Consider the following 13,699-nt stretch of genomic DNA (forward strand, 5'->3'; position numbering starts at 1 on the left):
AATAAGAATAAATGCTGCGCGTGCACTCAGCATGACTCGCGCCGCTCAAATCTTGCAAGCAGACAAATTTACACACCTGCATTTAAATGCGGCTGCAATTTTATTTTTTTACTAAAATTTTGTGAAGGGAAGGTAAGAAGGCTCCCTTTAAAATCACTGAAGTTGTCAATTAATGAAGCTCTTATTTACATTGTGTGTATTTTGTTGATTATAATGAGAGAACTTGAGTTTAAACATGAGAAAGTTTTATTAATCCGTCCATTCTTTAGACTTTCAATGATTTAGCTAAATCGTGCAGGTTTAATTTATTCGTTTCTTGTTTTAATTAGGCCTTAATAATGGGAGCAAAATTATACAGTGCCTCACGTTTTACTAAAATAAAGAAAATAATTTATAAAACACGCAACAATTTCTTAATCAGTGTACAGACAAATATATTTTCCCAAGAAGTTGTCTGTCAAAATAAAGGACAGGTAACGAATAACAAAAATGCATGTTGTTTTATTAAAGGAATTTTAAAATATAAATTAAAATATAGGCCTAATATATGAGAATATTGACATTTTGCATGTAAATCCATGTAGCCAAGCTCACTAAAATAGGCTACCACTTTTAATGCTCTGATGCAAAGTAAACCACAATTTAATTATGAATAATATAACACATAATTCATATTATATAAATAATACTGCACACCTATTAAATGTGTTAAATCTAAAATATGGTGTAATACTTTGTAGCTTAGAGAAAATATAAGCACAGGCTCAGGCACAGGCTTGACATTTATCCTGCTTGAATTCGTTCTAAGAAATGCACATAACTTCGTAATTACCAAACTTTCATCTGTGAATATTAAATATTTTAACTATAGTGTTTTTCTTTCATTTTCCCTGACTGCAACCGTCAAATGTAACAAACACATCAGCGAGGCAAAGCTGTCGTCTATTTGCGAAAATGTGCTTTGATGCGCTTGTTTGAAAACTTGTGATTAAAGCGCCACTCAGCGGTCAAAAGCTGCAAATGCACTTTGCAGACGCCGCGGCGGCGGTACGAGCGGCGGTAGAAGCAACGTTTTGGATGTCCACCTACTGTATATTTGGACAGGCTCCTATTCTAAACGACCCCATTACAGCTCAACTTTTTATAAAGTTCAACTTTTTGTTTGATAATTATTGACCTAGAGAGTCCAGAGAATTGTAAAGCAGTGTTTTTTCAAGATTGAATGAAAAACCTAGGACTAATTCACAAAGGTAAGTTATTTACATTTTCTAAATTATTTAACAAACGATTTGATTGACAGCAGTGGTCCTAGAGTCAAAGTTGTTCGGAATGAGGAGGTCTATCCTATGATATGAATATTGTATGTCTGTGTGAAGAACTGTACAATATACAATGGCTTATGCCCTTGAAAAATGTGATATCTCCCCCCAGTGTCCGATTTCAATCAAATTTCTCACAGACCTTTAGGACCATACAGGCCCACTCAGAGAGTTTCATTCTGATCGTCCTCCGTTAACCTTGTCAAATAAGTGTTCAAACTTCATTGGCCAATGGTGGCCATGTTTTTGTCCTTATAATAATTAAATGTCCTTATAGATGCTCGTGGGACTGTAGACAAAGACAGTGCGTTCCAATTTTCATGTTGATTGGACAAATAGTTGCGTAGTTATAGATACTTATATGTTTTTCCCTTCTTATCGCACCACCTAGTGGCCAAGCTCTGCAAAAAAAAAAAAAAAAAAAAACAATTGACCAAAGATTGAGCTCTTACACAAGTCTACCGATTTTGGTGAAGACATCTAATTCAGTTCGAGAGTTATAGCCATTTAAGTGAAAGTAGCCCAGTGCCTTTCAAACACTTTGGAGTACCTTTGCGACGGCGAGATGGAATTTCAACAGTTTTTTTTTTTTTGCTAATTATTGATATTCACTCTCCACTTAATATTTCTGCACTGGTTTGGTTCCGATCGGGCTAAAAAATCCAAAATACCACGAATTTTGCCAAGTGTGACGGTTGAATATGAGGCATGTGTTTTGTCTGGCTAAAGACAAGGATTCCAACAACATAAACACTTGAGCATGCACTTTTGATGGCTGTAGCGCCTCCTTCAGGCCAATTGGGGTGAGCCTTGGTGATGATGTAGACAGTGTGAGTACTACCATTCCCTCCAAGTTTCAAGTCTATGGTTTACACTTTGGTCTGCCCGATCAGTTTTACGTGGAGATTGCTGATCCTTGGCCATTCTAACAATTACAATAGGGTTTCAGCGGTACACATTAGTGAAACTGGGCAAAAAAAAAAGTGGCAAGAGTGTAGTGATGTATGAACTACTCACAAAGAAGTTACTTTCTTATCAAGATGCTTTCAGTTGGTCAGTGAGGGCAAAACAAAAAAAAGAGCAAAATCTGTACATGGAACACACAAAGCTCCCAATTGAGTGGATTCGCATTGGAATAACAAAATTTTGCCTGCAAAGGTACACTGCGCAACAGTAAATGTGACTGGACATTTATTCTTCACATTTTGATAGGGCAAATTATATACCTCACCTTAAAGAGTACTTGGGGCAGAAAGTGAGGCTGGTGTGTGACGAAGGGAAAGAGAGTAGATATGATGGTAAGAACACAGGACAGAATGAGAGGATCTCTTGTCTCATAGTTTACAACCATCTGCAGCAGCTCTATGCCCTCATCTATGGGAATTTTCTACAGCAATGAAAAAAAAAAAGAGAAAAAAAAACCTTTTAATGACAAGATACCACTTTAAATTGCTCATTGTTACCAAGAAAGAAACTGGATGGTCTTACCTCCTTTTCAAGGATTTTGAAGAGCTGTCCGAACACACTTTCAGTGAAGAAAGTCATAGCGTCCCACTGAACCGCTGACAGAGACAAAGCAGAACAGAGACCCTTCTCTGTTTTAGTTTCAACAGATAACAATACTAATGAAGTTATGTTAAAAGGAACGTTCCAGGGTTAAACAAGTACCAGCAACACATTTTACAGCATTATGTTGATTACCATGTGTTGATTACTGTATTATGCAGTATAACTTGTATTTCAACTATTTGTCATTTTTGGTCTCTTTTTAGTGCTCACAAATCAAAACGAAATGTGATGAACTAATAATGTTTGCTCTAAGGTGATTCTTTGAAAAATGTTTAACCCTCTGGTATTTTGGAGTCACACTTGTGTTTTTTCCATAGCAGACTTTCATCACTCAATGGCTGGATGTCTAAGTGGTGCCCGCAGAATAACATATAATATAATAGACAATTATAATAATAGACAGTTGGACCTGACCTGTTGAAAAGAGATGGTCTGCATCCCACCAGGGGTGGTGCCGCTCTTCTCTCTAGAAATATGGCACATAGTCTTTTTAACTTTTTAGAGTTTGTACTTGACTAACTGGGGCCCAGGTCAGGAATCAGACAGACCGGCTAAACCGACCGTCTGCTGGCCCCCTCACGTCACTTTAGTCAGTTAATTCTCAGCACATAGAGACTCTTTCATTTGGCTAAAACCAAATGATTACATTATTTTAAATGAGTCTACCCCCCAATATTAGGTAAAGGGGGAGGTGTTGCTACAATTTATAGTAATATTTTCAGTATTTCTTAGAGCTCTGGTTTCAAGTATAATTCATTTGAAGTAATGGTGATTCAAATAACATTACCCAGAGAAACAAGTGTTAATAATAAATCCCCTGTGATGTTTGTACCCATATGGAAAGGTAATATAGTCAAATACATGTGCAGCACTGTTAAATATATATAAATATATTGAAATATATTTAACCCCTTACCAGTCACCCCCCATTTTCGGCATGGAGACAGAAATGACATACCCAAAATAAAAAGGTTTCTGCTCATGATTCTTTCTGACTAGATAAATAATCAACATATTTTCACAAAGCTGACACTTCAAAGTTTACTGTTCAGGAATCAGAATTACTCAGACTGTTATGATAATAGAGATATATAAACTCAAACATAAAAACAAAAATAAAAATATTAAAAATATATTTTTTAAATGTATTAAAAAAATTGTTGATGTAGGATATGAGTTTAGAAACAATGTCGCTAAAGCCACAAGTCTACTCACCCAATTGCTAGATTGTAGGCAGAGGCTGCCACAATCCGATTGTCGGCTGCTTTCTCTTGAATGTGTGTAGAGGTGTAAATGTGTATGAATGTACAGGTGCTGTGTTTTTTGGTTAGACACATTTCCAATTTGTTTATTTTTTTCTTTATATTTTTTTTCCCCCTTTTCCCGCTACCCGGTGGGTTGTGAAAGATTGGTGTTCGTGAACTGATTGTGACCACCGGCTAGCGTTTTCTTTTCTTTTTTTTTTTTGTTGTTGTTTGTTCCTTCCCCCTCCCTAGTCATAGTCTTGGGGTGGATTGGGCCCATAGGATAGACAAGCTTATCAGGTTCTAGTCTGGTTTCCTTAGTGTTTCACCCGTTTTGAACTGATGTGTGCAGTGTAGTGCTGTGATGTGTGCATCAAGGGGTAGGCTGAGTTTGTAGTGTTTGTTCTACCATAAAAGTGGTGTGCTTTAGTTCACTTGTGGTATTGAAACCTAGGCTTGGTCCAGCTTGTAACCCGGGGCCCGCCCTCCTATGACTTATCCCTATGTCAAATTATGTATTTGTTATTTATTGACAACCAAAAGCGACTGAATTTGAATTAAAGATAAAATAAAGATTGTATCTTTCTACTTTGCTAAACAAAGCCTGTGCATGTGCTCTTTTTGTAACAGAGTCCCCTTGCCATTACGGGTTGTGTCCAAGGGGTGGCGTAGTTAGCGTTGCCATAGCCCTTTATGGGGGGCTACATTTTGGCGTAGTCGGCAGGGTAGCATTTGTGTCGCTAGGTTAGTCTATTTAAGCAGCACCTGTGTGTGTGTGTGTGTGTGTGTGTGTGTGTGAGAGAGAGTACGTAAGTGTTTATAGAGAACAGCAGCTGGCAACAATATGAGTGACGGAGAGGAGCCCACAGGGGAGTTACAGCAGCTACGACAACGTTTGGTGCAGCTCCAGGCTGAAAATGAGAGACTTTCGGGGGGCGGGACCGTGGGCAATGCTAGTAGCAGTGCTACTAGTACCCAGCCTGTTTGACGGGAGCAAGCGCTCTTTATACCCCGAGAGCGGCGGTGCCCAAAGTTTTCTGGCTCTGCAACTGCAGGGTCTTTGTCTGTCGAAGAATGGATTGAAGAAGCGAAAAGTTGTATTCGGGCAACGCATATGTCTAATTTTGACAAGGCATTGTTTTTGTTTGATCACTTAGAGGGCGAAGCCTGAAATGAGGTTAAGTACCGTCCTACAGCCACACGTGAAAACCCTGAGTCAATAATTGAAGTTTTAACCCTCTGGAGTCTAAGGGTATTTTTGGGGCCTGGAGAAGTTTTGTCATGCCCTGACATTTGTGCTTTTTTCAGTTTCTTATAAATATCTAAATGGCTAAAGTCTAATCTCACTGTAATCAGCACAAACTGGGCTATAATAATATGTGAGCAGCATGTATGTACATGATTGTGTTTTTGAGAAAAAAAAATGTTATGCATGGTTAGTGAAAAACTAAAAATGTTAAATCACTTGAATAAGGCAATAAAACACATACAGAAAATTGGTTCCCAGGACTTTTGAGAACTGGAGCTTGTAGCCTAGATTTTTTTTTTCTAAATGATGTGAAAATCATCTTGTTTACTCACTTACAGAAAACAATATATTGGTTTAAATTTTCTAAGACACTTTTTGTTGGTAAAAGTCATATGCGAGTAGGCGTCAACTATCATGAATTCACACCTGAGAAGACAAAGGCCTGCATAATGAGCTGCATAATGAGCCATTCAGTCAGCTGTGTCACTGAGAGGGATGAGTTACAAGAAAGAATGTGAGGACAAAATAAATGTATATAATTTTATGTTTGTAGTTTATTTAGAATATATTTAATTATCTCACAACATAATTTAATATTCATTTGTGAGTGCAGTTAAACAGTTTATTAGGAACAATCAAAGCTGACTTTCAAACTGAATTTTTTGCATCATTACTCCAGTCACACAATCCTTCAGAAATCCTTTTAACAATCTTATTTTCTACAAAAAAACATTTATTGTTATTATTATCATTATTATTATTATTATTAATGCTGAAAAGAGCTGAGAAAATTTTTTTCAGGTTTTTTAGGGGGGATAAATTGAAAGAATAGCATTGTTTGTTACATTTGTTACAGTTACATTTATTGGTACATTTATATTATTTACATCAAGCTTTTGAATGGTATAGTAGTGTATATTGTTATTGAAACTTCATGATATTTCACTTGATTGTACATTTAGTCAGGAATTATAGTTTTTTCCAAGTCTTTGGAAAAAGTCTAACTAGTAAAATGTTTACACGTTATGTGAAAACTAGTACAAGTATATAAATAAATAAAAATAAACTTACTCATTTTTATGATCTCTGCTGAATAACGTGCTTCATTCTTTTTTTCTGAGGAAATCCAAATCTCTAATCCTCAACCACATCACATCTTTTTGGGGTGAATTATGTCTTATTCCTCTCATCGCGATGCAAACATTAAAAAAATAAAACTTGAAGAACAGTTTCACTGCGTTGTCTTCTGTTATGTGGGCTTATTCAAAAGCCGCATGCTTCAGTGAAACATTTGAATCTCAAAAGCGCGCTCGGCGCGGGGGCGTGGTCGCATTAGAAGATAATGAAGGGAGACGTGAAAAACGGACATCGCGTTGTTTTCATATGGATTACTTTATCACATAATATTTGTTTTCGGCAGCAATTTATTTAGTTTAAAAGTAGACATGTCAGGCTTTCTATAGATATCCCTCTCATGTCTCTGTGTTGAGTATTCACGGAGTTACAGTTCATTTTAATGACGCGTTTGTAACTGAAGATAAAGGCTGCAGACAGCACTCCTGGTTTGTTATCTTTATTTTATAAGTGCACAAAGTTTTGTTGTTATTATGTCTGTATACAAAAAAGTAGACCCTTTACAGATTCGATTGATGTATTGCTCTTATCTGTACGATCAAAACTGAAAATGTAATTTAAGTTATTTTCGGGGTTATCAGGAGAAAATACCCCAAAACGCGTATACGCGTTAATCGACTCCAGAGGGTTAAGAGTTTCGGGGTTATCAGGAAAATCATATATTTACTGGCAACAGCGTTTCTTTAATACAAAGCAAAAGGATAATGAAAGTTTGTTTGAGTTCTCTCATGCTTTAATGGAAATGTTGGATAAAGTAAAACAGTCAAATGAAGGTGGTACAAGCAGATAGTGGGTTGACTCTTCTAGCCGTACGGAAAGAAGCTATAAGGTGGGTGCAGGAGGGTCAGTCCAATCGAGATCGTAGTTACCGTGCTCTGGGGGGTAAGCAGTGAAGCTCAGGTTGTGTCGCAATGTGTTACAGCCCCCCAGTCCTCAGAATTCGCTGAACTAAAAGACTTGGTCCTTAAGCAACAAGCTCAGTTGGATATGCTTGTAAGGCAGTTAGGACACCTTAGTGGTAGATCACAGGCTCCTCCACCACCCCGGGGTGGGCGATACAAACGTGCCCCTGATGGTCAGCCCTTTTGTCTACGGTGCGACCAACCAGGCCATATAGCCCGCTACTGTCAGGCAGCTACTTCCACCAAGAATAGTGGGTCAGCTTCACGTCTGCCCCGATATCCCCCCTAACCTAGCACCAGACCCAGACAATCTCCTTAGCCAGTCGGGAAACTAGCAATTCCCAGTGTGCAGAGCCACACGCTGGGAAGGGATGTGTATGGCTCATTGCATTCTCAAACATATGATAAGTTAGTCAAAAATTGTCCTGTATTGTCTGTTTCTATGGGAGAAGTAACAGTTCCCTGTTTAATTGACACTGGGTCAATGGTGACCACCATCACGGAGAGTTTTTTTCAAGAGCATTTCCATCAAAAGAAAGATTGTAGATGGCTTGGGCTAAAGGACGCTAATGGGTTAGACATCCCCTATGTTGGTTACCTAGAGTTGGATGTGGTGGTATTGGGGCAATGCATTCCGAGGAGGGGAATTTTAATTGTTAAAGACCCAGAGAATGGCCCTCTTAAAGACCGCAAGCTTATAACACCCGGGATACTGGGAATTAATGTAATTGGGGAATGCTATCAGGTCCTTTTTGAACAACATGGCTCACAGTTCTTCCACTCCCCTCCTGTGAAATCGGCGGCACTGGCAGCCCGACGTGCACTGAGACACTATGAACAGATCCAGGCCATTGTAAATGCAACGAAGCCGTTTAAAGTGAAAGTCCATGGGAAAGGGGCTGTCTGTCTTGAGGCAGGAGCCCTAACCATGGTCCCAGTTACATGCCCCCAGCTTGAGTCCGTAGCATTTTTGCTGGAGCCCTTGGGCTTTGATGAGGAGCAATTGCCTGAAGGCCTACTGGTGTCCCCCACCCTGGTGCCGGCGAGAAAGGGTTTGGTATATGCACCTGTAGTGAATGTTGGTAACACAAAGGTTTGGTTGCCCCCACGCCACCCTGTTGGCACTGTATAAGTTGTGGCTGCGTCTGTGACAGGAACAGCTGCCTCTATATCAGTTGACCCTTCTTGGGAACAGTGTCAAGCTTATGTCTCCACTCAGGAGGTGGTTGAGAGTTGCAGTTTCCCTGAGTTCACGGTGCCAGATTTCCCTGGGTTGACCCAGCAACAAGCGGCTGAGGCAAGGGCCCTCCTTGTCCAGTATGGTAATATCTTTTCCCAAGGGGAGGGAGACCTAGGATGCACGTCTTTAATCAGCCATGAGATTCCCCTGTTGGACAATGTTCCTGTTCGGCAGCCATACCGTAGAATTCCACCCTCCCAGTATGAAACGGTAAAGGCACACATCCAACAGCTCCTGGATAGTAAAGTCATTAGGGAAAGTAGCAGTCCATATTCTTCTCCGATAGTCCTGGTGACCAAGAAGGATGGGAGTTTGCGCCTTTGTGTAGATTACAGGCAGTTAAATGCAAAAACACGCCATGACGCATATCCCCTTCCCTGTATAGAGGAATCATTGGATGCACTTTCAGGAGCAAGATGGTTTTCCACCTTAGACCTCGCAAGTGGATATAATCAGGTTCCAATGGTGGAGCAGGATAAATCAAAGACTGCCTTCTGTACACCTTTTGGCCTGTTTGAGTTCAACAGAATGGCATTTGGACTGTGTAATGCCCCTGGAGCGTTCCAGCGTTTGATGGAGCGTATGTTTGGCGATTGCAGATGCCAGTCCGTTTTACTGTACCTGGACGATGTGATCGTCTTTTCCGCATCTGGAAAGGCTGAGAGAGGTATTTTCCCGTCTGCAAAAACAGGGACTAAAAGTAAAACTGTCAAAATGCCATTTCTTCCAGCACCAGGTTAGTTACTTGGGACATGTGGTCTCTGCTGAGGGAGTTTCCACGGATCCTGCCAAGATAGAGATGGTAAAGGAGTGGAGACGCCCTGGACACCTGGCCGAATTTGCGATCCTTTCTCGGGTTCGCAAGTTATTATCGGCGCTTCGTGGAGGGGTTTTCAAAGTTGGCAGCCCCACTTCATCAGTTGGTAAGTAGACTCAGCGGAACTCGAAGAAAGGGAAAGACCCTCCCAGTTCCCCTGGAATCGGCTTGGGACGAAGGATGTGAGCGAGCATTCCTGTCTCTGAAAGAGCGACTTACCTCGGCTCCAGTACTGGCATATGCCCATTTTAAGAAGCCCTTCATCTTGGAGGTAGATGCCAGTTACGGAGGCCTTGGTGCGGTCCTCTCCCAAGAACATGAAGGGAAAGTACGTCCAGTTGCATTTGCCAGTCGGGGACTCAGAGCTGCTGAAAGAAATATGGAGAATTATAGCTCCATGAAGCTGGAACTACTTGCGGTAAAGTGGGCAGTAACGGAGAAGTTCCGTGAATATTTGCTAGCTGGCGTCATTCAACTTTACCCTAGATATCGGCCAGGCAAGAGCAATCAGAATGCGGATGCACTTTCTCGTCAGTATCTAGAACGCTTCACCTTCGGGACAGAGGTCCCCTCATTGGGTGCATTGACCAGACCTGGTCCAACGCCTGCTATAGAGGGCCAATGCGGGGAAGTGGTGGCCTTACCGGGGCGTTCACCTCAGGATCTCAGCTTGCTTCAGGAAGCTGACCCAGTCATTGGACCCTTGAAGAAGTACTATCAAGAAGGGCGACGGCCAGGTGCAAGGGAGCGTGAAGCGTTACCCAAATCCAGCAGAGCCTTGCTCCGACACTGGGATCGCCTAGTCGACGAAGGAGGCGTTCTTTATTGCCTGATTTATGCAACAGGGGGAGGTCCAGAGACTCTCCAATTATTGCTGCCCCAGTGCCTGCTAACAGAAGTCCTACGGAGTGTCCATGACGAGTAAGGGCAACAAGGAACAGAAAAAACACTCCAGCTACTTCGGAGCCGATGTTTTTGGCCTAGTATGACTAAAGATGCTGAACAGTGGTGCCAGCAGTGCCAACGATGTGTTGTAGGGAAGGCTGTCTAGCCCAAGGTTTGTACATATTGGAGCACAATGCAGGCCACTCGACTAAATGAAATATTAGCTCTTGACTTTACTCTGCTAGAGCCGGCCAGTGATGGACGAGAGAATGTCCTGATCCTTACAGATATTTTCAGGAAGTACTCGCAGGCTGTTCCTACTAAGGACCAAAAAGCACACACTGTGGCCAGGGCCTTGGTGCAAGAATGGTTCCATAGGTTTGGTCCCCCAGCTCGTATACATTCCGATCGGGGACGAAACTTTGAGAGCCTCTTGATCCAGCAACTGTGTCAGATGTACGGTATACAAAAGAGCCGTACCACTCCATACCACCCTCAAGGGAATGCCCAGTGTGAGCGGTTTAACCGCACACTCCACGACTTGCTGCGTACCCTACCCGAGAGAAGCGTCGTTGGCCACATTATCTGTCTCAGCTCACCTTTGCTTATAATGTTACCCCCCACCAGACCACAGGGCATACCCCATATTATCTGATGTTTGGCCATCATCCAAGACTGCCGGTTGATTTTTTGCTTGGTACTAGGGAGGCTGTCCCAGACACCAACAGCTTAGAAGAATGGGTTGAAAAGCACCAGCAAAGCGTCAGGATGACTCATGAACACGTCAGACAGAGATCAGAAGAACTGGCCCTCAGGCGTAATCAGAGCCATAATGAGCAGGTGAATGATGCCGGGTTCCAAGAAGGGGATTTGATCTATCTGCAGAATCACCCATGTGGGAGAAATAAAATTCAGGATTATTGGAACTCTGTGGTCTATCAAGTGGTACACTGCTCTTCCGGGGCAGGAGCGGTATATACGGTGATCTCTGCAGATGCAGGTGGACCTGTTCGACAGGTGCATCGTTCGGAGATGCGTATCGTTCCTGCGGGATTGAGGTTTGGGGCAGGTGGGTTCCCTGGTCCAGCTCGGGGAGAGGAGACCCCCAAAGATCCTCCGGCTGGGGACGATGGTGATGCCCGAGACGTGATCATATGGTATGGTGCTGAACCAGAGCCCCAAGCTGTACCTGCTTTAACCGGCACCTTAGCGTTGGGGGAAATGGACGTTGAAGATACAGCTGAGGTGCCTGAGGACAATACTGTGGCCATGCGCCGTTCAGCGAGGTCTACAGCAGGACAGCATTTCAATCCTTACCATCTACCCCGGTCGACTAGTGGCATAAATTATGATTCATCAGGAATAGAGGGTGAAGTCTCCCGGACATGAGGTATCATCGTCGGGCCGCCGATTCATTTGGAGGGGGTGGATTGTAGCCTGTGAGTTCGAGGCATTTTATGTTGCCCTCTCTCTTTTTCCTCTGTCACTGCTTCCGATTGCTTTCACTCCCTCTCGGGTTGCTATGGTACCTAATGTGGGTGGGAGTGGTGGGAAATTGAGAACAGGCAGGTTTATAGGAACCTGGGGTCCTCATGCCGGGAGCGATACACTGTAGTTAGCTGCTAACATGTCAGAGTGCAGCAGTGTTTCAGGGTGCTGTTTGTAGTGCAAGGGGCTGCAGAGTGTTTGCCAACGGCGCTATTGTTTGTGTGTGTGCAGGCTTCCGAAACAACACGTTTGGAATGCCTAGACTGACGAGCACAGAGGAGTGCTCCGTGACCCTGGGGAGATTGTGAAGTACCGGAACACGGTCTGCTCACCCAATCGCTAGATTGTAGGCAGAGGCTGCCACAATCCGATTGTCAGCTGCTGTTCTCTTGAATGTGTGTAGAGGTGTAAATGTGTATGAATGTACAGGTGCTGTGTTTTTTGGTTAGACACGTTTCCAATTTGTTTATTTTTTTCTTTATATTTTTTTTTCCCTTTTCCCGCTACCCGGTGGGTTGTGAAAGATTGGTGTTCGTGAACTGATTGTGACCACCGGCTAGCGGTTTCTTTTCTTTTTTTTTTTTTTTTTTTTGTTGTTTGTTCCTTCCCCCTCCCTAGTCATAGTCTTGGGGTGGATTGGGCCCATAGGATAGACAAGCTTATCAGGTTCTAGTCTGGTTTCCTTAGTGTTTCACCCATTTTGAACTGATGTGTGCAGTGTAGTGCTGTGATGTGTGCATCAAGGGGTCGGGCTGAGTTTGTAGTGTTTGTTCTACCATAAAAGTGGTGTGCTTTAGTTCACTTGTGGTATTGAAACCTGGGCTTGGTCCAGCTTGTAACCCGGGGCCCGCCCTCCTATGACTTTTCCCTATGTCAAATTATGTATTTGTTATTTATTGACAACCAAAAGCGACTGAATTTTAATTAAAGATAAAATAAAGATTGTATCTTTCTACTTTGCTAAACAAAGCCTGTGCGTGTGCTCTTTTTGTAACAGAGTCCCCTTGCCATTACGGGTTGTGTCCAAGGGGTGGCGTAGTTAGCATTGCCATAGCCCTTTATGGGGGGCTACACTTATGTAAACATTCCTTTATGCTGTCTCTTTATGTTTGGCTCTGAATACTCCCCCATTCATGATTCTATTGTTCTTACGAAATGAGCCTTTCACACATTGGCCAGGTATGAGACATTATCCGCATTATTCTTTTATCATTATTCTTTTGTTTTTATTCCGCCATTATTAGCCATTGTTGTGGTATTTCAAGTTTTACCAAGCGACCTTGCTTCATTCCCAGCTATACTTTTACCCCTCTATTATTAAAAACCTTACTATAAAAATACAACAAAACATTTTCTTATGACCTTACGTGAATTATTGTGAAAAAATGCATTATGAAGAAGAACTGCACCTGCTATCTAGCTGCATTAGAGCTAATGTTAACATCAAGCTACATAAGCCAATTTATAAAATTATTAGTATACTTTTATTCAAAACTCACTTTAAATCCCGATCGAGTGTTTGTAATAACTTCCTTTTGCGATCACGGGTGGAATTTGTTCATTTACTGTTGTAAAAATATGCTATTTATAGCCTTTTACATCGCTGCACAAGTTAGCATTTCAGATGTACATTTTTCAATATTGTTATACACATGCCCCAAATCTCAAGAAAATCACATACCAGCCATTTAGTATCGTAATCGTGTGTTTATTATTTGGATATGTCGTGGGTACAGAGGGTTATCTGTGTTGTTGTGCTCAGATATCAATGCGGAAGTGTACAGGAAGCATGTGACACGAATGTGACATTGTCTTGTTATGACACTAAAGATTGACAAGGCGAAGCACGAAT

The 13,699-nt window shown here is 41.9% G+C and overlaps 1 protein-coding gene across 3 annotated transcripts in view; it reads right to left on the bottom strand.

The window, feature by feature from the left end:
* LOC109080806 (exportin-5-like) overlaps window positions 1-13,699 on the bottom strand; it is a 199,855-nt gene that overhangs the window by 63,002 nt on the left and 123,154 nt on the right. For all 3 annotated transcript variants that reach the window (XM_042768338.1, XM_042768339.1, XM_042768337.1), the window contains 2 exons: window positions 2,808-2,881; window positions 2,551-2,706 (listed from right to left, as the gene is read on the bottom strand). In XM_042768338.1, coding sequence (XP_042624272.1) covers window positions 2,551-2,706; window positions 2,808-2,881 — 230 coding nt within the window. The remainder of the gene's footprint in view (window positions 1-2,550; window positions 2,707-2,807; window positions 2,882-13,699) is intronic.

Source organism: Cyprinus carpio, chromosome A13, assembly GCF_018340385.1.
Source record: "Cyprinus carpio isolate SPL01 chromosome A13, ASM1834038v1, whole genome shotgun sequence".
Classification (NCBI taxonomy): domain Eukaryota; kingdom Metazoa; phylum Chordata; class Actinopteri; order Cypriniformes; family Cyprinidae; genus Cyprinus; species Cyprinus carpio.